This window comes from Branchiostoma lanceolatum, chromosome 10 (genome assembly GCF_035083965.1).
Source record: "Branchiostoma lanceolatum isolate klBraLanc5 chromosome 10, klBraLanc5.hap2, whole genome shotgun sequence".
NCBI lineage: Eukaryota > Metazoa > Chordata > Leptocardii > Amphioxiformes > Branchiostomatidae > Branchiostoma > Branchiostoma lanceolatum.
Window position 1 is genome coordinate 14,773,547 of NC_089731.1, and position 27,803 is coordinate 14,801,349.

At 39.6% G+C, this 27,803-nt stretch overlaps 1 protein-coding gene across 1 annotated transcript; it reads left to right on the forward strand.

Moving 5' to 3' along the window:
• Positions 1-27,048, forward strand: LOC136442995 (ubiquitin carboxyl-terminal hydrolase 48-like). Its single transcript, XM_066440039.1, has 32 exons — positions 1-77; positions 179-379; positions 959-1,079; positions 1,869-1,928; positions 2,229-2,295; positions 2,774-2,911; positions 4,300-4,441; positions 5,000-5,057; positions 5,299-5,420; positions 5,814-5,922; positions 6,791-6,924; positions 7,621-7,703; positions 8,445-8,624; positions 9,504-9,602; positions 10,491-10,609; positions 11,182-11,257; positions 12,192-12,297; positions 14,625-14,673; positions 14,953-14,999; positions 15,854-15,970; positions 16,974-17,116; positions 17,863-17,955; positions 18,798-18,922; positions 19,490-19,606; positions 20,452-20,513; positions 20,965-21,075; positions 21,941-22,050; positions 22,517-22,698; positions 23,537-23,701; positions 25,463-25,637; positions 26,404-26,430; positions 27,017-27,048. Exons 2-32 carry the CDS (start codon positions 237-239, stop codon positions 27,040-27,042), a joined length of 3,306 nt encoding a protein of 1,101 aa, XP_066296136.1. The 5' UTR covers positions 1-77; positions 179-236; the 3' UTR covers positions 27,043-27,048.
• The last annotated feature ends 755 nt before the right edge of the window (positions 27,049-27,803 follow it).

The following is a 27,803-nucleotide window of genomic DNA, read 5'->3' on the forward strand; positions in this document are numbered from 1 at the left end:
TGTGCAGAACAACATGGCCGACAGAGGAATTATTGTCTGGGGGATTACGAACATAGCTTGATTTTTCGGCGAATTCGGTACGTTTTTCACTTTCTCCAGTTTTGTGAACAAAGTAGTAATATATTCAAGGAATCCTGGATATTTGTAAGCTAATTATTTATAAAACTGTCGTCTGTAGGAGTCAAGATTTGATAAGGAGTCGAAGATAAGACGGAGGAGGAGGGATTGGTTTCAAGATGCCCCCCAAGTCGAAACAGACCCAGAACCCTAACAGACAAGCCTGGCAGTGGGCTGACACCACGGAACCCACCAGGATCACACAGGAGAACGTAGAGACAGCCTACAGAATCAGGCTGAAGGCTTGTCCCAGGGATGGGCGGTAAGTATTGTTATACACTCCCCATATATCCACATGTCAACATCAGAATAACTTATGTTTTGGAGAGGCGTTCCTCTTTTCCGGTTCCTCGAAAGATCTTTTTCGCACAATTATAATACGTAGAAAACATGGTATGCAAAAATGTGTGATACTGAAATAACTCTAAAAGCATTTTGTACTATTCATTTCTGAATTTCTGCCTCTGGAAAAATGTTTTTTTTGGTGATGAATTCAATAAAACAATAAAGCAATACAGTTGTGTTTACATTTTTCCTACTTAATTTTTTCTTGCCATGAAAATTGGTCAAAATTTTCAAATTTATTATGATGAAGCTTCCTGGCCTGGGTAGTGCAAGTTGCACCAAGCACACAAAACATTATCATCTTAACAGTCATTTTGACATATCTGTTTTTCCATAACCAGAAATAATGGAATTAAACGTATGATTTATGATATAAACAGACACACTACTACTTACCATGAAGATAACCAAAATATTTCTAAAATTTTTAACTTTTTTTTTTTTCCATAGCTGACAGTAAAAAGAAACATTGTTATGTCTTTCCTTTTTATTTCAGGAGAAACTGTAAGAATAACCCCAACTGTCTGGTGGGTCTGGGTGAGTCCCAGTGGCTGGGTGAGATAGACGATGAAGCTTTCCAAGAGATCGAAGATCCCAACAACGAGAGGAGGGCTGAGGTAACGGACTTCTATGTGTAAAATAGTAGAAAGCCGTGCTATATTTATTAATCCTAGATTTAAGTTGGGTCCGAACGTGACCACAGTTGATCCTGTTCTCCCGTTTCAATCAACTAATTTTTGCATCTTATACTTGAGAGATGTTTGCTTGACTCGCCTTGTGTCAACTCCTACATCGACACATAACACGTTTTTTTTTTTACATATTGTTTTGAAGCTATTGATGCTAACATGTGAATATGTGGAATATGGAAACACTGTATGTTGGACAGTCCAAACACCTCCCATCTCCCCCGTTACTCCTATTTTCTGATTGAGGTGAATATACTGTAAATGCATTTAAGTTTGCATGTTTTTTATTTCGCGGTAGGTAGAAAACGAAGTGGAGTTGAAACAATAGTAGCATTACAGTCATAGGTGTGGGCAAAAAGTTTCGCGGTGGTATTTTGTTTGCGCTGAAGAGTTCACCGCGAAAACTGTGAACATAAAACTACCACAAACATTTCTGCATTTACAGTATCTTTGGACTGCCAGGTTTTACTATTTAGAATACATATACATGTAGCAGAGAAAGAAATATGTTTAGCTCTGAATCTAAAAGTGTGTATTAGGCTGTTCATAATGGTGTGTATTGTGTTGTTGGTTGATTGTTGAAGGTGTAAATGTTCCATTATTGGACAATTATTGTAATTTACATCTAAATCATAAATGGATGAGCTGCATTGTGTTCTGAAGAGGAACAGATTAGAACATTGTACTATATTTACATAATTAATCTGTTGTTTCCAGGGTTCTTTTGTTGGCCTGAAGAACCTGGGAGCCACATGTTATGTCAACACATTCCTGCAGGTATATAAACATTTATCATAATATATAATATTTTATTTGCAAGTTCTTGCCCGAGGGCTAATTGCAACATGAAATTGAAACAATACATAGAAATGGTAGATGATAACAATGAAAGTTTTTAAGTAATAGCTTCTATATCCATTTTTGAAAAAATAAAAACATCAGTAGAATTTGGCCTCAGATTTGCCTACTTGATTAATTATGCTAAATACACTTGTAGTTGATGCCTTAGAAGATGCGCAAGAAGTTATTTTAGTTGATGTAAAAAACCAATGCAAATTTTCTAATTCTGTCTTTCAGGTGTGGTTTCAGAACCAGGAGTTCCGCTCAGCCATGTACCAGTACCTGGAACCTGATTTACCAAAAGGTAGCAGAAGTCAAGTGTGCCCCTGTTTTAGTGTAATATGCTTGGAAAATGTTGCTGTAGCTTTCATCTTAAGTATATATTGATGCCATACAACTTTGATAGACAAATTTGAACCAGACAGACTGGTTTTGTCATAGGGGGGATTTTGCTCACAACTCTATGTCATTTTTGCAAAATAAGCTGTTTTTCTCTGTATTTTATGCAAGTGAGGAAAGGGAATAGCCACCAATATTGTATAGTACTGTCCGGAAACGTTTGACGGCATGTGTGCGGGCGCCGGGCCTCCAGTGGGAACTGAATACTCACAAGATGTGGGGCTCTTTGACACCGGTTGAGGTTTGGAGATTGTTGTTCAAACGAGTTCTAGTCTTTATGGACGTGCACAATGACATAGACAGTTTGTGAGCAAAATCCCCCTTTAGTATGAGGAATGAATCTGTGTGGTTCAAATTCATCTATTACATAAACCACTTCACAGGTGGCAGGAGAACCAGAAGTCCCCCACGCTCCCCTAAGAAGACTTCACCAGTTAAGTCATCGCCCCCGTCACCACGGAAACAGACTGGTTCTGCACAGGGAGAGGACGTAGTATCATCTACTACAGGCTGTCCACAGGGTAGGGCAACTTCACAATTTCTGTATCAAAGTTATACAATTTCCAACAAAAGTTTTTGGACTTACCCAAATTTTCGACTGATCAACTCCAGTCCTTACCCAGTCCTTAACGTGACGTCACAGAGACAGTGGATTGCTCATTCCTTGATAAGGACTAATAGTACAGGAGCCAAGTCCTGAAAGAGGCCTAGAAATGTGATTTCGTTGCACCCATCTTACAGTAAAGGGTTTGAGCTAATTTTGTGGTAGAGGGGCCTCTACTCCATCACCCAGCATGATTTTTATGCTCAAATTGTGGTATCACTTTTTTGCTAGCGAGGCTTAAAGGTAGAATGCTCATTCTGCACAAGCGAAAAAATTCAGTTTTTCGAGGGGGAGGGGCAAAAAATTAAACATCAATGTTTTTCATTCAAAATGTACTCCTGTACTATAAATTGGGTTAAGTTCAAATACTTGTGTTGGAAATTATAGTTTAACTTTGATACAGAATGGCTTCTACCAAGAACACAGATAAACTTTCAAGTGAACTTCAGAATTTGTTAACTTTGCCAAGAATGTTATGTTTTTGGTTCCATTTGTAAGTTAAACAGTGTTTGTGGTTTTACAGCATAACTGTAGAAGCTATGGACTTATTGATTGATATGAAACTTGGTATGCAGTTATGTCTTTACTAATGAAAGAAATGATTCAATTTTGGGCCCCCAGGCAGCTTTCCGTGTTACTGCAGCAGAATTTCTTTTTTTTCTATCTTGAGTCTTGAATAAGCTATGGTCATGATTTTTGGGTGGTAGGTAGCTTTAATGCTGGGGAAGAAATGACGTAAGTTTGGGCCCTCTATTAGCTTTCCCTCATTTTTGAAATGTGGTTAATTATGCCAATTAAACACATATTCATAACTAGAAAATAATTCCAACCTATTTTGTTTTCATTTTTTGTTTTGCTGCTTAGGGGTAAGCTATTATTACACTGTGGGCTGTGTTTACAATACAATACAATACTCCGTGAATAGTTTTATCAGGTTGGTAAGTCACTGAATAAAAAGACTCTTTTTACACAACCAAGAGATTTATTCCACCGACGTTTCGGTGACCATCTGTCACCTTCAAGGCAATTCTGACTGGTTCACTGTTGTGTATGTGTTACACTTCGGTACATTTGGGTACATAGTGATATCATCCCCTGTGATTGTATTATATGTATTGCATTTGGGAATGCATCTTATTATTATGTATAAGCAGCTATACCTGTGCTGCATTACTATGTGAACTAGTCAGAATTGCATTGAAGAAGGTGACAGATGGCCACGGAAACGTCGGTGGAATAAATCTCTTGGTTGTGTAAAAAAGAGTCTTTTTATTCACAATACAATACTGTTTTTTACACAAATAGGTTCCCCCAAGAAAGACGGCTCCCCTCCCACATCCCCCAAGAAGCCGCCCCCTGACATGGAGAATGATGAGGACTTGATGCCGACCACAGTGTGCGGACATCTACAGTTCATCTTTGCCTTGTTACAGAACAGCAGTCGCAGGTGACACAGTTATCCCTTACTTAGGCCATGTTGATTTGATTATAATTTATATGGATGACATCCTCTGGGAACCCCAAAACTGATGCAAGCGTGCGATTGAAAAACAAGTTTTGCCAAAAAAAAACTTATGAAATCTATGTGGTCAACAAGGTAGAACAAAAAACTAAACACACAGAGAATGGTATATCAATTAGTGGATTCTTGATTTTTGTTCTTTCACATCTTCTTCTTTGACTTGGGCATCCTAAAACATCAGTATCCGTTTTCTGAAATATCTGTTGGCAATTTACGGCATATGTTTGCTTATTTTTTAGCTGTTTTGCATGATTTACAGTATGGTAGAAAACTTTTTTTTGTGAAAATGGGAGAAAATTGATGCACACACGGATGTCATCCATACAATCAAACATGGCCTTACAATCACACCTTACAGTATATTTCTAGATGGAATGTTTCCAGAAAACATTGCTTAGAATTTATGCTATTGCGCTGTATATTAGAATAATGAACTTCAAAGATGACTGTGTTTGACATCGTTGGTTCACTTTTGCTCTACAGGTACATAGATCCATCAGCCTTTATTCAAAGCCTTGGTCTGGATACAGCTTTGCAACAGGTATGTGAAACTTCAGTAGTTGGAGACACACATGTACAAAATTTACTACAATAGAATGTATGAGCTGTGTCAAAGAATAGGAAAATAATTTTAGGAAATGTGTTGAAAAAAAATTAGTTCAAACTCATCATCTTGAATGTTAAAAAGATTGGTACAAACTCGTAATCTTGAAAACAAAAAGTTTTCCAGCAGAAAATGTATGTCCATGTAGAAGAAATAATGTTGCATGTTTCTCATGAAGGATGCACAGGAGTTTTCCAAGCTACTGATGTCTCTGCTTGAGGACAGTACCAGGTACCAGCCAAACCCCTGGGTCCGAGATATCATGCAGCAGTTCAGAGGGCAATATGCTTATGTCACAAGGTAGGTGCAGATTGCTCATGTCACATTTATGAGTTAAGAGAAAAGTAAAGTCAATTTATATTTTCTCCCATAACAGCCTGTGCAAAGCTTGTTATATATTCTTAGAATCAGACCTGGATATGTCTTATAATAGTCAGAAATATATTTGGTACGGTAGTGTGTTTTTCACATACTTTTAGACAGATTAGCTGAAGAGGCTTGATGGGCGTCACTCCACTGCCAGGGAAGGTCATTTTAAGTGCCTTTCCAAAGGGCACAAAGTTGGGGCATGGTGAGTATCGAACCCGGTACCTATTGGTTCTGAGTTAAACGCTCTAACCGTTGTGCCACACCGACGCCATAGAAATATATGATGTTGGATTATTGCAATGTTTGTTTCCTAAATATTTGCAGGTGCAATCGATGTTTCCAGGCGTCGTCTCGTCCGTCTCAGTTCTATGAGCTGGACCTGAATATCCAGGGGCACGCAGACCTGAGCCAGTGTGTGGAGGAGTTTCTACAGGTAGGGGCTAAGCTTTGTTTCATACTGGTATGGGACAAAGGACAAGAAATAGTCATGCCTTTAAGTACCAGAGTTATAAACCAAGGATTGATGTGTTCAAAAATTCGTATTTCCCGAGAACCATAGTACATGTAGAATGGAACTCGTTGTCATCAGATGCTGTAGGAACACCTTCACTAAATAGCTTCAAAGAACGATTGCAGTCAGATGTGCAAAAGTTAGGTGTGACAGGCCGTTCAGTGTAATATAACCAGCTGCTACCGCGCCGCGTGCCTGCAAAGCTGGTGTGTTACGCCGAAGGGCGGTTATACCGGCTATACAGATACAGATATAGACAGGTATATTGTTTCTGTGTGTCCATTGGGTAACCAATACGGCTAACTCTCCGCATAGGGTGTATGGGTATGCATAATACAATGAACAAACCTCAGAATTCTTAAAATCATGTAAAATGTCTTTTTATCTGTTAATCGTTAAAACATTCAATACGGATGTTCTGGACTGGTTGATAACTTGGATCATTACAGGGTCTTCTACATTTGTACTTTTATCACATGGGCTTCCAAAGAATATCTAGAATGCATTTCACGCGTGCCGAGTGCACGGCTGTCGGAAATTTTAATACTGGATTTGGACGTTGGAATAGTGGCTGTTACAATTTTTTGTTTGAGGACATCAACTTTTCTCAACTTCTGGCGCATATCACATTGCAATGTGTGTTTTCTTGGATGGGTATGACATCGATAAAACTCAACAGAGTGTATTCCCTATCACCCTCGGTTCCAACCCCGACCCACTGTACCTCAGGTGATACAGAATACACCATGTTGTATTCGATATTCACCACAGCTGTTGTTTATATTTACAGGAGGAGAAGCTTGAGGGAGATAACCAGTACTTCTGCAGTTTCTGTCAGAGTAAACAGAACGCAGCACGTCTCATTTCGCTCATGTCCCTGCCTCGGGTTCTCAACCTGCAACTGCTGAGATTTGTTTTTGATAGGTACGAATAACTTTAATATAAAATGTGAAGTAAAAAGAATCAAATTGGTTATTCTTTTTATTTGAATAGACGAAATTGATTGACACAAACTGATGTCGTCATAGGGGGGGGGGGATTTTACTCACAAACTGACATGTCATTGCGCATGTTGGAACGCTTTGAACGACATTCCCAGAACCTGGAAGAAGCAGTTGTTTGATTCCAATCTGACTGATTTACGACAGATAAGTACAAGAATAAGCCATTTTTCTCGGTATTTTATGCAATTGAGAAAGGGGAATATGTACTGACATTGTATAGTGATATCTGGAAAAGCTTGACGGTATGTGTGCGAGATGCCAGCCTCCGTGACACCAGTCAGGGTTCGGGGAATGTCGTTTGAACGCATTCTATTCCTAAGGGACTTCCTACATAGACAGTTTTTGAGTAGAATCCCCCATATGACGACATCAGTTTGTGTCATTCAAATTCATCTATTGCTGTCTGCCATAATGGTCATGTTGAAAATGTTTGTATAACATGATTCTTATTAACTATTAAAAATGGAAATTTTTGTTTTTTATGAGTAGAACATGCCAGGAGGGTTATATTTCTTATCCTGGAATTTGCATTTTCTTGTGGAACCTGTATTTTCTGAATGTGCCCAAATGTTGAGATGTAACATAATACTGTTATCTCTGCCCATTTATCCACCAGGAATACTGGACACAAGAAGAAACTGAATAACTACGTCAGATTTCCAGAAGTGCTGGACATGAGCAGGTACCTGCGAAAGCCAGGTCAGTAAGCTTTCCCTTGAATAATGTCTTATTAGACAGGGCTCAAAATTCAGTTTTAGATATAGGTGCACTGGTGTACCTAACCAAAAAATGCAGGTGCATAGAAAGAATTTTGGGTGCATTAAATAAAGAATAGTAGAATGTCAGCAAAACAAAACAAAACAAAACAAATCCATCCGACTCTCTTAAGAATTTTAATCAATTCTATAGCTAACTTCAAAATTCTAAACAAGTAGCACTTGAAACAAAGTAGAACAAAGTACAACAAAGGTTGTATTGTTTTTCTGATACTTAAATTTCAAGAATATTCTGTATACTGGTGTACAATAGTACCTTTACCCTATAGAGTACAAAAATATCTAGGTGCACGGGTGCACCCACAGTCAAAAATTAGGACAAAAGTGCACATGCACCAAGTATTTCGAGCCCTACTAGAGTTGTATATCATTGTTAAGCAGCTTTCATAGTATAAACTTCTGCCAGCATTTGGAAGCAAAGTTTTCTCCATATTCATGTAATTGGCAGTCTAAAATAAAGCTGCTTGGGGGATTGTCCTTTCTTTCAGTGGTTGAAAGTCATTAGAATGTTCTTAGATTTCTTTGATTTATTCATGTAACAAAATAATGATTTGTGGGAAATACTTACTGACTAGACTAGAGGAATAATTTGTATTTTGCCATGACAATGACTTGACGTAACCTTCCAAGAGTGTCTGTAACATCCTGCTTGTTCGCTCGTTAGAAAACGAGGTTGTGTACGAGCTGCAGGCAGTTCTGATCCACCGCGGGCACAGCGCGTACAGCGGACACTACATCGCTCACATCAAGGACAAGGCCAGTAGCTGCTGGTACAAGTTTAACGACGAAGAGATTCAAAAGATGGAGGGGAAGAAACTACAGCTGGGCTGTGAGGAAGACCTTGGTAATTGTAAAATTGGTTATTGATTTTTGAATTTGTTATTGGTTATGATTAGTAACATTAGTTATTGAAAAGGTATTTTCTAGATGGATCTAGATCTGAAAACAATTTGTTTGACACAAATGAATTTTATTCACATTGGAAGGAAAGTATATCTGTGACAGTTATTAATATTGAATAAAAAGACTCTTTTTTTTTACACAACCAAGAGATTTATTCAACCGACGTTTCGGTGACCATCTGTCACCTTCTTCAAGGCAATTGTGACTGGTTCACAGTTATTAATATTGTATAGATTTTACATGCTATTTTTGTACAGAAAGTAAGGCACTTACCAACAAGCTTTCGATCAGTCCTCTTGTCCTTCTCAACTTGAAATGACCTGAAGTTCAATTTTATTCATGTTTTTGTCAGTCAACCAGGGAAACACATGTAGACCCAATACACAGTCTGGTAAAATTTTCTGGATGTATGACAATGACGTTTTTTCCTGCGTGTGAACTGGCCCCGCACGACGTACGCCTGGCATTTTTATGGCCGGTACGACCTTGTCGTATGTTCAGCCTGAATGTAACGAACGACAAAGTCGTTCGAAATGCCCGACGTACGTCGTGGAGGGCCAGTTCACACCCAGGAAAAAAGGCTTTGACCTACATTGTTATTGCACGTCATTGTCTTACATCCAAAAACTTTTCCCAGTGTGTATCGGGTCTTATTCTTATTCCTCTGTGAATTTTCTGATGCCTCTTCTCAATTGCAGTGTATAATCAGTTTAAGCAGCTTGGAAAAACTATAGCAAGCATAACCTCCTTTGGACAATATATACAGCTTGGCTGAGTCCTTCTTATGTTTAGTTTTGTCATTAAGATTTTTATACTCCAGAGGGTGGCCAGAAGCAGCCTAAGAAGCCCAAACTGCAGAAGGGAAGTCACGCCTCCAGAAATGCCTACATGTTGGTGTACAATAGGAGGATGCCTGAAGGTCAGATGAACTAGAATAAGGTTTAGCTAAAAATCTTTCCACAGTTTAGCTACAACACCTGTATAATATATAGAATACACCACGAGAGGGCTGGGACCGAGGGTGATGCAGAATACACCATGTTGTATTTTATTTAATATGTCATACCCACCCAATAAAACACACATTTCAATGCGGAATGTGCCAGAAGTTTAGTGAGTTTTGTGTCCTCGAACAAAAAACTGTAACAACATTGATTTCAACCTCCAAATCCGGTATTCACATTTTCGATGGCGGCACAACCGGCGCGCTCGAAATGCATTCAAAATATTCTATGGAAGCCCGTGTGATACAACTCTAGAACCTCATGTGATACATAAAGATATCACACGGTCCGGAACACCCGTATCAGGCCCAGGCATGACATAAATTGTTGTATCACCTTTTCAAAATTTCATGTTAGCAATTTTCTTCACTTCTTTTGTGACTTTTTTTGCGCATAAAGATTATTTTCAATTCTATGTGTAATACACATCAGTCGAACAATCATGTATGTTTGCATTATGTTGTTCTCCTGTTGTACAGATGTATCTACTACTACTACTACTACTACAACTACATGTACTAACTGCTACTGTTAGTCTAGTACAAACAAGGAGTGCACAAAAATACAGTTCAAGATTCAAAATGTTCAGAAAACAGTTCAGATGGTTGAAAAAAACAATTCAATGTTTAACTTTAAGTCAAAAACAGTTCAGTGTACATTTTCGGTAGTTTGTTGGCTGAATCGGCTTATGCTGTTGGCGTCTTTTTTTCTTTTTCTAGGGTTTCATAGTTTCTGTGTACCGCTTCGGCATGGTGAATGTAGTTAGAAGACAATATGTAGTGACTCATTTTGTGTGGTTCCAGGTGAGGAGATAGGTGAACCCCTGCCTGTTGAAACAGCCATCCCTGACAGACTGATGCAGATGGTTCACAGGGACAACCACAAGTTTGAGGAGTGGGTCAGGGAGATGAAGGATATGAGGGTACCTATCATTTATTACATGTAAATGTTGCTGTGAGTCAGGCTTTTAGCTGGGATTCATAGATAAGATATTGGTGTGTGGGGTGTGTGTGTGCACATGGAACTAGAGTTCCCCAATAGGCTCTATGGATTAAATATTACCTGGTATTATTGATTTACATACTGTCAATTGAAAGTGTCTGGTATGAGGAAAAAAAAACAGTGGACGGTGTGGTGTGTGTGGGAAACAGGGTGTCATCTGGGCATCCCCTTCATAATGAAGATGTCTAATTTTCTTATTTTCTTGCGTAGGGTGTCCCGAAGATGCCCTGGTCCACTGCTAGCTAAATTCAATTTTCCCCATGGTCATCCAAAATGTGAAAGCAACCTGATCAGCATTGATTTCTTTAGAGAACAGTGTCATAGGTCTTAAGCTGTCTTTGGGAATGGCTTGTAGGTGTTCAACGTAGCAGATAACCATGTGATAGTATTTACTTGTAATGGGCAAATGATCAACAGCATTGTTCTGCCTGACAGTGTGTACATCCTGTGGCTGTGTAACAATGGTTTATGATAATATTATGTTCACTACAGCAACAGAGTGTGGTGTCAGGGAAGGCCAGACACCAGGAGATCACAGAACTGTGTGAACTCATGCCAGCTGAGGAGGGTAAGTCCCTGTCATATACATGTACATGTGCATGATTACTAGATACTATACTACTAGTCTAATTCTCTGAATTAGTTGTGGGATCGTGTGTTGCAATGGCAGAGTGTTTGGCTCAGAACCAAGTAGTCCCTAGTTCGAATCCTGTCATGTCACAGATTTTGTGCCCTAAATAGGAAAGGCACTTTATACACGACCTTCCTCACTTCACTCAGGTGTAAATGAGTACCTAACCTAGGTTAGATGTGTCCTTCGGATAGGACGTTAAATTGAGGTCCCGTGTTTGGGGAGAGCCACACCCCATGCACGTTAAAGAGTCTACCACACCTTTCGAAAAAGAATAGGTGTACGATGATCCAAACCTTACAGTCAGTATAGGCTACAGATTCTTCAGCAAGTTGAAGTTGGTAGCCTCAAAACCCAAGAAGAATTGAAGGGACCAGTCATGTCTTACCTTGCTGCTATTTAGAGCCTAAAAATGTGGCTAAGATTTCTTTATCGATATGATACTGTTCCTTTATGCATTGGGAAGTAAGCAAAGAAAGAAATCAAGATGGTAGGGAACAGTCTCATGCCATTTAAGCAGCGACAAAACCTTACATGGTAAAGATATATCCATGCTCTTAATGTTTCAGTGGATGTCTGATTAGAGTGGTGATTATGATTATTTTAATACTGTAAAATGAACTACTTTAAATCCATTTAATATTGCAGTTGGTAATTTTAGCGGTTAGGGGGAAAAGGAGTAGTCCACAGCATTTAATTCTAGCTGTGGGAACAAACATCACTGTCTCAAATGTTAGTAATCAAATATTTGCAATAATGGAATTTTAGCAGTTGACTAGTGACTGTTAAAGTAGCTAAAATTAAATTACTGTTAACAAATCAAGAATTGAAAAGAAATATCATATCTTAAGAAACCATTTGTACTTCCCAGGTGAAACCTATGAGTGGATCGGTACTGACTGGTTGAGAGAGTGGTTGAGTGAATCCAACGCCCCTCGCAGTGTGGACAACTCCAAACTCACATGTACTCATGGAAGGTCAGTCAGCATGTCTGATAATGTGAATATTTATCAAATATTTTGTTTGTTTTATTTGGTGAATTTGGCAGTTCTGTTCTGAATCTATGTGCTTTAGGACTTGAAACGTTGAACCAATTTTTATATTTCCCTCCCTATACCCTGTATACCGTATGGGGGAAATATATTGTTTTTGCTGGCATCTGCATGTTCTTTCTTCTTTCCCTTAAGGAGCTTCTGCCATAAAACCAAGTAGATGTAGGGTGGTAGCTCTATTAATGCAGAAATTTAATATTTCCCATATCAGCGCTTGTGAGTGCGACTCGCACACAATATGTATGCGACCAGTTTTTTGATAATGCGACTAGATTTAAAATCACGGTCGCACGGTGCGACTATCAAAAATTAAGACCTGCACCTAGATAATAGGTGCAGAACTAAGCGGTAAGCTGAAAAATAAACATTAGGTATTCAAACGCTACCGCGAAAATCGCCGGTGAATTTTCCATCTTGTTCCCACACCCGCGGTACAAAAAATGTCCGTTCCAAGTAGGTATTCCAACGACGCTACCGCGAAAATCTCCGGTGAATTTTCCATCTTGTTCCCACACCCGCGGTACAAAAAATGTCCGTTTCAAGTAGGTATTCCAACGACGCTACCGCGAAAATCGGCTAACTACCGCATGGCGATCGGTAAATTTTCTACCATCTTCCTACACCCGCGATACAAAAACTATTCGTTTCTACAGGCAAAGTCACCCAGGAAAATAAAGAATATAACTTTCTCTTTCTCGTGATGTGTTTGTTTATCTTGTAAAATGTTTCAAACGCCAGAAATTTACCGATGAAAACGGCGCGGCGTAGAGCGCGCGGCCGTGATTCAAAACATGGCCAATTTCACTTCCGCCTGCGTCTTAGACCGCAGCAGAATGAGCCGATTACGAGCTTTAAATTGGTACCTGGAACAAAGGGAAAATTTATTTTTTGAGCATTAAAATTTGATTGTAACGAACTCTTTAATGATAAAAATTATCACCTGAATTTTTCTTCTTCTTGTTCTTGGTGTCAAAATGACGGCAAGAAACAGGGCTACGTTTTGATGTAATCGACATGTTTATATCATGCACACCGGCGAGGCGGCAAGCTCCTTTTCCCGATGGAGGTGGCCCTGTGATTGGATGGTCGCGCCGCGCGGGCCTGACGCGCGAAATTTGGACTAGATATTTGACTGGGCTGGCACAAACAGATCATTTTTGATACTATTGAGCAAGAATTTCAACGTTAGAATATTAAAGCATTTTTGATTGTTTGTAGACAGAGGGTGGGGGTGAAAAAAAATGCCAGTAAAAATGTTTTTAGGGTTGAACTTAATGCCAGCAGTGAAGTTAAAAATCATGGAATGGGACTTAATTTGTTTTGGTCATGAAACCAATAGCTAAGTAACAGAGTTATCTATTTATTTATCATTCAAGGATATGTGAATCATTACTTGCCTTGTTCCAAGTAAAAAAATACCATTGTGTATTTTTCAACTTGTTGAACTTGAGGCACCGTGGCCCCCGGATAGGGGCCAGCCGGGGAACCTATGCCCAATTTTTTCGAAAATCTCAATACATCACTCAAGCTTATGTAATTTTTAATGTCATCGCAAATGGTCATGTGAATCATTGCTTGCCTTGTTCCAAGTTGAAAATACCATTGTGTATTTTTCAACTTGTTGAACTTGAGGCACCGTGGCCCCCGGATAGGGGCCAGCCGGGGAACCTATGCCCAATTTTTCTAAAATCCCTCTACACAGATATCATTTCCCCAAGAACTAACTAGATTATATACCACACATTGCCAGTTGTTCTGCACCATCAATGTAGGCTTTATATTTTATGATCTATTCAAATACTTTATTCCAGGTTGTTAACATTGATTAATAGGAGTATTACTTGGTATGGCCAAGACTTTTCTTGTTCTTCCAACTTTTTGTAGTGGTGCTCCTAGATTTTTGCTGGTGCCCCTAACTTTTTTGGGTTAGGGGCACAGTGCTCCTAGACCTAAAAGTAAGTCTGGAGCCCTGCATATGGTAAATGGTATGGGTATTGGAGGTATAGGTAGCTTTAAGGAAGATGAATACATCGGAATGTGTGTTATGCTAATGAGGGCCTCATTTGCCTAATCTATGCAGAAACTCCATTTTTCTTTTGTGGTAAATGGTAGGGACTTCATATTGGACATATAAATAGCTTGAATAAACAACAATGCCATTTCAGACTTCCTCAATTAATGGGAGGGAAATATCCTGCATTTTCTAGTTTCATCCTAAGTTCTTAACTGTATGTAAAATATTTCACTTCCAGGGCAGACCCACACAAAGTGTCAGATATGAAGAGAATCAGCAAACAAGCAGTGAGTAGCTTTATGATAATAGTAATGATAAAAATTATATGAAACTCTTCATATAAATCCTTACCCTAGTGACCAATGCTTATAGTGAAATTCAAATTCCTTTTTTTTTAGATGCTGCTAGCAAGGTTTTGCTGTTACACACAGTAGCATGACATCTTTTGTCCAATGATGGTTAAACACTGATAGTACTTAATGAACATTTTACAGTTATTAACCCTGTACTTTCATAATGTTTCTGTCTACCTCTGTATTGTCAGTAAAGTTACGTCTTGTTTACAGGCAGAGATGCTTTATTCTAAGTATGGTGGAGGGCCACACTTGTCAGAGTGAGTAATTTTAGTGTTTCAAATACGGTTTGATACTCGTTCCAGATGTTAGTGTCAAAAGAAGTCTTAACCAATAGACGAATTTGAGCAACACAAACTGATGTTGTCATAGGGGAGATTTTGCTCACAAACTGTCTATGTCATCGCGCACGTCTGTTAGGAATAGAACACGTTTGAACGACATTCCCCGAACCCCGACCGGTGTCATGGAGCCCGGCATCTCGCGGGTATTCACTTCCCGTGGGCGGCCTGGCGCCCGCACACATGCCGTCGAACGTTACCCACCCTCCCAAGCAGGCCCGATATGCTCGGCATGTTACCTCCCATACCGGCCCTGCCATTTCAAGCCTGTAAAATCGCTTCTGGCGATGTCACCACCAAAACAGCTTTCAGCCAATCAGAGGGTTTGCACAAGCTCATCTATAGCAAAACTGCAAAGGACGCTGGGAAGCTATCAACCAATCAGATTACGTCTTACATCGTTACTTTGCATTCAGGACAAAATAATGGCTGTTTGTGCCAAATAAGGGTAGCTCATTAATTATACATGAGCGAGTGTCGGTGACGTCGCCAGAAGCGATTTTACAGGCTTGAAATGGCAGGGCCGGTATGGGGGGTAATGTACAGAGCATATTGGGCCTGCTAGGGAGGGTGACGTTACCAAATATTGCTATACAATGTCAGTGACTCTTCCCCTTCCTCGCTTAAAATACGGCTATTTTCATACTTATCTGTCGTAAATCAGTCAGATTGTAATCGAATGTCTGCTTCTTCCGGGTTCGGGGAATGTCGTTCGAACGCGAACATTTCTTTTTCGGTGTTCCATATGCTATAATACAGTGTTTTACCTGCAGTGATGAGTCCCTATGTTGGGAGTGCGTGAGACAAACCTGTGCACAGTTACACGCCAAGGCTCGGGTGGCAGAGGACCACAAATTCATCACCAGTGCCAATAGGGAGAAAGTGGACAAGTAAGTTTTTAAAGACAACATTTTTTAGTCAACCCCTTTCCACCAGACAGCGATCGCTGAGGTACCGTTTAAAATTTAGTGACCAAAATTGGATTAGAATGAGCGTTGATTTCATGATTGGAATATAATGGAAGATGATAAAGGCACCCAGAGCATTTTATGAGACTTGAAAACTGTAAATACTCTAGTTGCTGTAATCTTTATGAAATTGACAATTGATGCCACTGTTTACCACATTTGCGTTCGGATTTCTTATCAAAAGCGATCTTTTACTTTTACGCGCCTACTGTAAATACTGTAGATACCATAGCCCCGCCCACCTCCATCAAAACATAGAAATGCAAAATTAAAACATAAAAATGCAAATATTTGATGGACATGCAGTCACCCTCTCATTGGTCGAACCGCTAATTGTGATGGACAGTCAGGATCAGTCTATTTGGGGTTGGATTTTCTATCAGTTCTCACCACACAACGACATCGTATCTTTGCTCATTCAATTTTGATATGTAATGGTATAGTGTTATTGAAACTTACTATATGTAGGAACGACTAGAAATTTGAGTTTTTTAATTCAAGTTTAAAGCCTCATAAAATGCTCTGGATGCCTTTAAGGTATGATAAAGAAGAACTTTATTTCACGACAATTGTACACGGTACAATGCTTTGTACACGGCAGCCATTAAACATAGTACAAAATAGAGGTATAGAATAAAACTTAACATGCTAATTACTAAAACAATAAGGGCTAGCATAAGGCTTTGATAGAAGCCAACAAAATACACTAAAATTAAAAGAATCATTCTTTATCTATTGATTTATTTATTTTTTATTGATCTTTCAAATTTTTGGTCACTCAGTTGTGGCAGACAAGGCAAGCAAATTGCTTGTAGTACATACATGTGTAACAACAATGGCAAAATTTGAACATTTGGCATTTTACTGGTATAAATTGATGGATAAAGCTGTTTTGAGCAACAATTCTTTAATTTCCTCGGAACAGGAACAAATCCTACTGGGTAGGGAAGGAGTCTCTGAGAGTGTGGAGACAGCTGGCTATGGAGAAGCTGGCCCCTGACTCACAAGGGCAGGGGAATGGGGAGAACGGCACACAGGCTGATGGGAGTGAACCCACATCCTCACAAGGTTTGTTTGTTTGTTTGTTTGTTTGTTTCTTTGTTTGTTTGTTTGTTTGTTTGTATTGCATACCTGGTAAACTGCCGCATGGCACGCTAAGCGACTCCGCCCCTCAGCGCAGAACGCCGTTCGGCACATGATTTAAGAGATTCGCAACCCACGTCTGTATTACATATTAATAGGTATCAAGAGGATCTTTTGTTATTATATCTATCCACCATAAATATCAAAATATCTGAATCCGACCAAAAAGTAACATTGCATTTCTTATTCTAACCTTGTCATCGTATTTGTACATGCGCCGCGAGGCAGCGCACGCTCCGCTCCTATAGCGGAAAACATTAGGTTTTTGGAGTAGCTCGGAGCCCATTTCTAGACATTTAGATATGTGTTTGAAGGTTCTGAAGGGGATCACATTTTTTTCCTAGGCCCAGTTCCCCCTTGCCAAATTTTTTTCCTAGGCCCTTCCCCCTTGCCAAATTTTTTTCCTAGGCCCAGTTCCCCCTTGCCAAATTTTTTTTCGTAGGCCCTCCCCCCTTGCCAAATTTTTTTCCTAGGCCCGCCCCCCAGACGATAGGCCCTCCCCCCTGTAAATTTCGTACAGTCCCTAATATGTAAAGAACTGGCAAGTGAGGGTGTAAGGGTTACTGTAGCACAGAAATATGTTATTACTTTATGTTTGTACAACATGCATTGGGACTTTACAACCATCTGTTTGAAAAGACAGCAGTTTTACAGTACAGAATATTTTGCAGGTACAAAGTCATCCCAAGGCAGTAACCATGGCAGTATGGAGAATGGAGATGACGACATCACAATTTTCAATGAGGACATCATCTGTGAACACAGTGAGTTTCAAACTTGTTATAACAAGACATTACATGTATGTGGTCAACTTAAGCATCTCAATATACCATCATGCTCAGAAATTTCAGAAATAGATTACAAAATGTAAGAGTTGTCAAGTACATGACTTGTGTTTAGGTAAAGTATGAACTTTTACTTGAGATATTTCAGGAAGTTGCAAGAAATTATAGCTAACGATGCCAGATCCCCACAGTCAATGACAGTTATAGATGCTTTGGAAGGCCAGGGTTTGGGCACCTTGTGTCAAGCCTTGTTTTTGATACAAGTACATGAATGTCAAACTTCAGCATATAACGTCTGTATTAGTGTACTGAGTAACTGTATTCTGCATATAAACACTAAAAGCCATTGATGTGTCAAAATACATGTATAGTACTAGGCTACCTGTGTTATGCAGAGGAGAATTCATAACCTTTTCCTCAATGCGCACATCTGTGCATAGAATATGTCTGTGAATATTAGTCATCCAGGAAATTGAATAATGAAATTTAAATTCAATCTGGATTACAATATGGAAATACCAGATGTTTCAGATGTCCATCCGACATCTTTCATCAGTGAAAGAAAATAGATGTTACCATTTTTAATCTGCATAAAATCTGTGCATAGAATATGTTTGTGAATATTAGTCATCCAGGAAATTGAAGAAAGAAATCTATACCACTGGATTACAATATGAAAATACCAGATGTTTCAGATGTCCATCAAACTTCTTTCATCAGTGAAAGAAAATAAATGTTACCATTTTTAATCTGCATAAAATCTGTGTTGGTTGCAGCAAAAGTAGTAAGACAAGAGTTAATAAGATTGACTTATTTTCCAGGCCACCTCCTACCAGACGAGAGCTGTCGCAGGCTGGTGTCTGAAGCGGTGTGGAGGAGACTGAAGGCCTACTTCACCAGCGCACCCGAGTTCAGGGGCAACCAAAATGTCTGCCAGGCCTGTCTGGTACGACTGGTCTTTCTTCAAAACAAGCAAAAAATGTCTGACTTTCTTGGTAACTGTGTTGTGTTGTGCACAGGAATGGCTGCTGCACATGTAAAGCTGTAACTGCATAGTTAAGTGAGTTAAGGCCTCCCCTCACCAAACGGTGCATAGGGCAGTGCCCATCTGTATCAATAGCCCTTGTGCCACACAACTTTGCAATACTACAGCAGGGGGCTAGTCCACCGGTAGTGATGTATGTTCAACTACCATACTCTTTCCCAAATGCTTAGTGCAATCGAACAGGGATCAAACTCACAACTTACAGAGTACAGGGAAAACACTCTACTCACTTGGCCATTGCACCAGCTATGTAACTGCATACTTGTCTAGTAGTAGTTATGTCCATGCTTCCATAGTTGAAGTAATATATTTGAAATAAGTGCAGCATTTGTACCAACAAGAGTAAATACAGAATATTTGAAATATCCTCAAAATAACTACTGTGTCTTTTTAGAAGCCCTTGGCAACTTTTCATGTTGAGACACACCAGTTTCTTGTACTAAAGTGAGCCTGCATGTGTTTCTGCAGCTGAAAGACAAAGAAGGAGAACAGAGAGAGGAGCTCCATAAGTTGATGGCTTCAGAACAGAAGTCTGCCCTGATCCAACTGTACCAGGACAAGAACAGGCCTGGCTGGGATAAAAAGGTAGGAACAACATAAGGGAGTACATAAAGAGAATTCAGACTTCAGACAACTGGATAAGAATTCAGAGATTTATTTCCAGACGTTTCAAGTGACATCCACCGCTCTTCTTCAGCGTCCCTAAAATGAACTAGCAGAACTAACCAGTACTTTATATTTACAATAACTAGAAAAAACGGTTTTACATGGCAAATCACACAGTCATGCATAAGAGGTATTGAAATGTAAAACAAGATGGGAAGGTTCCCATGGTAAGACAACACCATAGGAACAGCTATTGTCCTTTGGTTGGGGAAGGGCGGGGTCCAAGGCACCGGAGAGTTCTACGCGGAGTCCTCCCTTCCTGTTTAGGGTGGGGTTGTAGATTCTCTCGTAGATGGCCTCCCTGATTCCGAATTCGTGCCATAAGGGAAGCATAAGGTAGAACCGAGGCAACTCTACTTCACCACAGGGCATCAGCTTGATTTTTAGTCCAGGAATCATATGTACACCTGTGACAATATTACCGATTATAGATAGCTTCTAGATTTGTATTTTCCTGTGTTGACTACTTGTGACGAGTTGTAGTGCATGTACAATGTCGATACTTACATGTATTTAGAAAACAAAATTCAACATGTGATGATGTGAAGTATTTACACAGAGTGGGGAGTCTTTGCTGTTATCAACTCTACCGACAGTGTACTCTTACTACTTCTTTAGCGTTAGCCACTAGTCAGTACTAGTTTCATGTTGTCAAAAACCTTTTATCAAAATTTGGAGGTGCGCATTTCGCTACCCTTCTAAGTCACTGTTTGAGGAATATTATTGTAACCTTTTATCAAATGTGTTTATTTTTCCTGTTACAGCAAGTTCAAGAGTTTTACATAGTTAGCAAAGTCTTTGTGGAGGAATGGAGACAATTTGTCAAGTAAGTATCTAAGAATTAACTATTAAAGCTATTTATAAAGAACTTTGATATGTAAGTTATCTTGGTTTAAATGAATGAATGAAGACCTTTATTGTACACACATACCCAGATTTGCTTGTGTTACCAACATCATAATTGTATTTACATGCATTTGTATTAGATCCTGCCTTTTTCTGAATTTCTGCTAGTGTATACTATTAGAAGGTTCTGAGCAATATCTAAGATGCTGAACTAGGTGTTGTAATGATGGAATGAAATTATGTTGTTCAATAACCATAAATGATAGCAATCTGTTGATGTAATTAATTAGTCTGCTTTTATATATATTTCTCTCTTGCATTTTCAGGACTTTAAGAAAGCTTTAACATTTTTTCTGTATATTAACATACTTCTTGTAAGTAGTCAACAAATAAAGTAATTTTTCATGACAGTGCCTGTACTTAACTTCCAGGCAACCGTTGAGATATGATCCAGTTAGTAACATAGGTAACGTGTCGCTGCTCTGTCCACACATGGGTCTACTGTACAGACCAGAACTTATAGGAACTGACCCTTCTAATCCGTAAGTACAACAGAATCATCTCACATTGTTCCTAATTTGATAAACTCTCTCTCTATCTCTATCCATTTTAATGTCTTTTATTCCCCATCGTATGGGGGTTGGACGTGCTTGCACATGGATGGGGGGCCCCAGGACTCCTCATCAAGTGCAAGTCTTTTTTTGTAGCAAGAGTTTTTACGGCTGGATGCCCTTCCTAATGCCAACCCAAACCCTAATGTAGGGCTTAGGACATGGGAAATGTGTGTTAAGTGCCTTTCCCAAGGGCACAACGTCTGGGTGCGTGTCCGGACAAACTATTGATTAGTAGACTGTGACGTCGTTGTGGCACAACAGTTAGAGCGTTAGTCTCAGAACCAATAGGTCTCGGGTTCGATACTCACCATACCCCGACGTTGTGCCCTTGGGAAAGGCACTTTACACGACCTTCTCTGACGGTGGTGTGACGCCCACCAAGCCTTTTCGGCTAGTCTGTCTAAAAGTGTGCCAAAAAACAAACTACGAATTTGGTTGCCGATGTGCCAACATCTAGCACATTTGCCACCAAGAACTGTACAAACAAAAAATGGTACATATAACAGTAGAGGGAAGCTTAAGGTTTAGAGTTAACACTCAGTAGTAATTGTTTAGTTATTTTGTCAGCTTATCTTAAGGAATAAAACAAATTCCTCAAGTTTAATAAGTGTCATATATGAGATGTACGTCATTCTTAGTAGACCCCAGATATGTGTATACGACTGTAAGATTAGATATTGTGTACATGATAATTTTTTGGTGATAGCTCAGGGGCGAGCCTAATGGTATAATATTGTTTGCAGTCTGCCAGAATTCTAGTTTTAATATGATTGTTCTGTTTCTTCCCCCCCAGCGGATTACTAGTATGGCCCGCTGAGTGGGCTGTCATCTCTAAGACATTCCTCGTGGACCATACCATTAGAGTTATTAGGGAGGATGAGGACAGGCTAGTGTCCAAGCCAGGTGAGGTCATGAACTGAAGCAAAGAAGAGTATTAAGGGTATTATCCACATGTATTCCCCTGTTCCTTTTTCAGACCTGTGTGAGGAATTAGAACCAGTCAGTCCATCAGACTGTTAGGTATTAGCTTTTGGTTGAAGAAGCCTTTTATTAAGTTGTATTATCTTCCCATTCCGTGGAGCTGGCGGCCTGAGTTCGCGCCCGGGCCTGGACATGACTGGAAAAGATGTGCATCATCCTATTGGATGGTGACGTAAAGCTGGCAGCCCCGCGTATGAGGGAGCTTTAGGGCATTAACACCCTTAACGAAAAGAGTAAACTTTAAGGTGACCCGGTGTACGTCAAAAATATGCGAGCTGTAGCGAGCCGCATTGCACTACTAGCTGACGAAAAACATCATGCTTCGTCCTCAGTCTGAGGTTAGACCACTTCACCTTTACCTAATGGTATCTATTCCCCTGTTCCCCAGCCCTGTGTGAGGAGTGCCTTGAAGCACGAGTGTTCCAGGAAGACCAGGAGAGGCGAGAGTACGCCAGTGCCACCATCTATATCAGGAAGATCACCTCTAAAGAGGAAAAGATGGCCAGCCTTCAGCGAGCGGAACTCAACTTGTCATCATCTGAGGAGGAGAATGATCCAGACTTCCAACAGGTGCTTTTTTGAAAATCTGAAAAAATCTAAAAAAACCTTTTGCAGGAATAATTTGTATACAGTTGTTACATCATAGACAAACTTACTTGTAAACACAGGATTTTGTGGTCTGAACATATTGGGATTAGAAAATTAAATACAGTACTGGCAGCTTGTATGATTTTCGCTGTTTTTGATAAGGCGATGTTGATTTTTTTATATGGATGACATCCGTGCGTTCATCACTTTTCGTCCGTTTCCAAAAAAATAGTCTTCAGCCATACTGTAAATTATAAAAAGCAGGTACAAAATGAGGAAATATATGCTGTAAATTAAAGAGAATTGTTTGGAAAACTGATACCTATGTCATAGAATGCCAAAGTCAATTCCAAAGTCAAAGAAGAAGTTTTGAAAGACAAAAAAATGAAGAATCTATTATTCGGTATACCATACTGTGTGTGTTTAGTTTTGATCATCCTTTCTGACCTCATAGACTTCATAATGAAGGCAACTTCAGTTTTGGGGTCCCTGGAGGATCCATATAATCAAATCAACATGGCCTAACCAGAAGTCAAACCCATACTTTTGTCAAGTAACCACTTCAACATCAGGACCACCTAGCCACTTTTTCCTCATCATCATCTCTTCCTCTATCAGTTACAGTGGTGGCTTCTTTTTGGTTGTCCGTTATATACTGAAAATGCAGAAATGTTTGCACAATGGTAGCGCTACAGTAATATAATGGAACGGCTTTTCACGGTGGTTTTAAGTTCGCGGTTAAGAATTCAAGTCGAAACACCAACGGTCCACTATAACGATTTCCTGCTAGTCCCTTGACTGTGTTTTTTACATTCTTTAGATGAACACTGTTAAGAAGAGGAAGATAGTCAAGGAAGTCTCAGCAAATAGCATAGCGGCTGCGAGTATCAACCAGGTGCGACGCAGCTCCCGTCACCGGCGCACACGGGGGGAGAAACAGTTCACCATCTCATCTGGACAGACGTTACGAGACCTGAAGATTCAGGTAAGATCTGTTAGGTGCTGAGTAAGTATTGTCTGATATACTCACACACTTTCTCACACAGCAGACATGATAGAATGAAAACGAGACCAATGATGCAAAAATTCTTTACAGCATCCGCTCTCATTTAAACTACGCACAAAAAGTTCGGAAACTTAACTTTGGTCAATCATATTTCCGTTATTTTTTTACCGATTTCAATGTACTACATATCTTTTAAAAGCTTATTTGATTTTCTTTCCCATGATACCAAACTTATTGTGATTGCGAGTTCATGAAACGAGCATCAGGCCTGCTAAAGTGAGTGGGTCGAAGAAATAAAGTGCCCAGATTACCTTACTATAGTCAAACATGCTATTCCGTACATATTCTTCTGTTGGTATTGACTTCTGTACGAGGGTATTGTGTAAAATCAACAAGAATAAACAAGACATATTCATGAAAGCTAAGTTTATTCTTTATCAAAACCAACAATCTGTGTCATAGTAACGGGTTAGCAAGGAGTCTTAGTAACGGGTGGCCCAGCCACGCGCTGTCACTACAGCACGGCACCTCCTCCTCATACTCGTCACCAGTCGCACAATGCGATGCTGTGGGATAGCGTCCCATGATTCCTCCACCAGCAGTCGTCCTAGGTCAGCCAGCGTTGTTCTCTCGGTCACTCTTGCACGGACAGCTCGCCCAAGCTGATCCCATAGATGTTCGATGGGGTTCAGGTCCGGGCTCTTAGAGGGCCACTCCATCCTCACTACACCTGCATGCTGGAGATGGTCGGCGATGATCCCTGCCCGGTGTGGGCGGGCGTTATCATCTTGCAGCAAGTCATTCGGCCTCATGTTATGGAGGAAAGGGATGGCCACCGGATCAAGTATTGTGTCACGATATCTTTCAGCATTGAGGGTTGCTGGTACAAGTCTTGTCTTCCCCTGGAGGTTATGCCTCCCCATACCCCAATGTTTGTTGTGAAACAATAACAAAAACTTACACTGTGGATGACGATACCGTTGCAGGACGCGGGTTTTTTTGTGGTGTTAACAATTGGATCTTCGATGTGCTAAAAATAACCTCGGGTGTTCTGTGTGCTAGAAATAACCTTGGATGGTCTGTGTTCTAAAAATAACCTTAGAACCTAAGGAAACAATGTATTGAATCATCATCCGCGCCCATACCGATAGGATGTCACAGCGCGCGTATGACACCAACAGGGAATTTTGGGCACTTTTTCTCCGTGACCCACACACGTTATTAGTCCCGGTACTTGTTCCGTGGGTTCTCAATCACAATAAGTTTGGTATCATAGAACAGGGAATCGCACAAGCTTTATAATGATATATAATGCATCAAAATTGGTAAAAAACAACGGAGATATGATCAACCAAAGTTAAGTTTCCGAACTTTTTGTGCGTAGTTTAGTTTTCCTCCCAAATAACACAAAATTTCAAAATATGATATCCAATTATCAATATTATAACTTGTGTAATGCACAGAAAAGATGCAGCAATTTTCAGCCATGTTGACCGATCGCATAGTCCCCGCCCTCCTCCGTCAAAAGATAGAAATGCAAAATGAAAACATAGACATGCAGATATTTGATGGACATGCAGCCACTTCCTCATTGGTCAATTCTTGAATGTAATCATTGGTTGAACTGCTAATTGTGATGTAAAATGTAAAATCATATAAAACTAAAAAAAAACATATAAAAACAAAAAACCAAATCTAAAACTAAATCTACTGTTCTACTCAAAACTGCCATTTCTGCAGGTCATGAATGCTTTCTCCGTGGCTCCATTCGACCAGCACCTCATATTGAACGGGCACACTCTTGTGGATGACGTGGCCACCCTGGGCAGTCTGGGTGTCCAACCAGGCAGCGTTCTGCTCCTGAAGGTGGACGAACCCGTCGAGGACCCCATGATGATTGAAGACTTCGCCAAAGGTCTGTCATCACTCAGTGGTAAATCAACAGTAGTTATCCCCATGAAAAATGGAGATATTGTTTTGGGTCTGTCTGTTTGTTTTTTCCTGATTTTTGTAGTCAACATAACTCAAAAACCTCTGGATGGATTATGATCATATTTGGTATGTGGGTAGGTGTTGGGAAGACAAAGGTCAAGGTCGATTTTGGGGCCCCTGGCATGTGACCTTGTTACATTTGTGCAGCGCAGTCACATTCGACGTAGGTCTTTTTATGATTGTGATTCAGTAGAATTTGAAGCAGGCTGTGACAGAACCAACTGCTGACAAGGATCTAAGGCAGCTTTTTCTATAACAAGACAGCTGAATGTTGCAGAAAATATGCACGACTATCCCAACATTGCTGTCAGTTTACATTCGTACAACGATGTCAAAACTAATGTGACCATGCCCTTACCTAGATTATCTACAACAGTATGCATAGACTTGAATACTGTAAATGCAGAAATGTTTGGGGTGATTTTATGTTTGTGGTTTTCGCAGTGAACTCTCCAGTGCGAACTTCAAACCACTGCGAAACTTTTTGCCCACATTTGACTGTAGCGCTACTATTATTTCAAACACGAACTTAAAACCACTGCAAACACTCCATTTTCTCCCTACCGCAAAATAAAAACCACGAGAACTTAAATGCATTTATAGTAATTGTAGAGCCTAAGTTACCAATCAGAGCCGACCGTCAGAGTGGAATATCTCAAATTGACTACCTTGTAATTCTGTTTCAGCAGCAAGTGTACCGGAAGAAGGATTCAAAGGTGGGTTTTCTATTCAAACACATTCCATAGTAATAAATCAATCAGGACATACAGTCATTTACATTGTACTATCTTTCTTGGTCTATATTTGACAGTTTCTCAGATCAAGCTTTATATTGATATCGACTAGCATGTCACAATATGGTACATGAAATATGTCGAAATTCACAAATTTCACACTATCTATTAATTACAAACAGGACAAGAAAACATAACATCAAATATGTGCTTATGTATGCATCATTAATCATGATAGCATTTCAATGGAATTGATGATTTGTTTATTTGCAAATACATGCCCAAAAGGCTAATTGCAAGTACTTGTAGTATGGTGCAATGATAAATGTGGTATGGAGTAATGATACTAAGTATAGTGATATTAACAGATGATACGTATACCAAAATATCAACAATGTAAAATACTAAGACCGAGAGCTACATGTACTTTTGTTGGGTTTGACTTCTTAATTTGTTAAAATACAGTGCTTAAGACTGCTTATGGCATTAGATAAAATAAATATGAGCAGTTTAATGAGATTCCTTGCTGACTTTTCATCATTCACAATATACAAACTTCTTGTTACAGGAACTGGCTTGTTGGGTGTCAGGTGAAAAACATGTGAGGAGAGTGTCAAGCATTCAGATGTCACTGTCGTCAAGAGAGTCGAGATTTATTTTTCTATGGAAAGCCAAAGATACTATCAATGACTTGGACTGTATACTTTTGTTTCTTCACTTGTATATGTCATTCCATGACTTGTGTATAATTTAGAGACTGTGAAGTGATAAGACAGCCTTAAAGTGTGAAAGTAGATGATATGTTTATTGAAATGACAAGAAATAAAGAGATGCAAAGATGTTGGCTGTAACAGATACGATATATCCATAGTGTTACACTAGAATGTTCAGTTTTCTCTATTTTTTTACTATGCTCATATTTTCGCTTTTCTGTAATCTATAGACATTGTCTATACGTTTTGTTATTCCATGGTGCGTGGCATTGTGCAATTTGTGCATTGCAGTCCTAAAGAGTTATGTTTTCATACGTTACTCCTATTACAGTATTCGTGTAATAAACTATTATGGAAACAGTATACATATTCATACTTTTCAAGGTATCAAACTGTTTGATATCATACTTTCGATCTCAATACATCTGGGGCGTCACTGAGCGTTTTGGCTAGCGGACACGGTATTGTTTAATACCTGGCTAGACATTCTGTTCTTGGGAACGGCACTGGACACGACTTTCCTCACTCCACCCAAGGGAAAAATGGGTACCTGACTTCGGTTGGGGAGGTAAAATGGCAGTGAAAGGAGAGGGATGGGCTCCACCTTCCAATAGCATGCTCAAGACAGTGGATTAACAACCC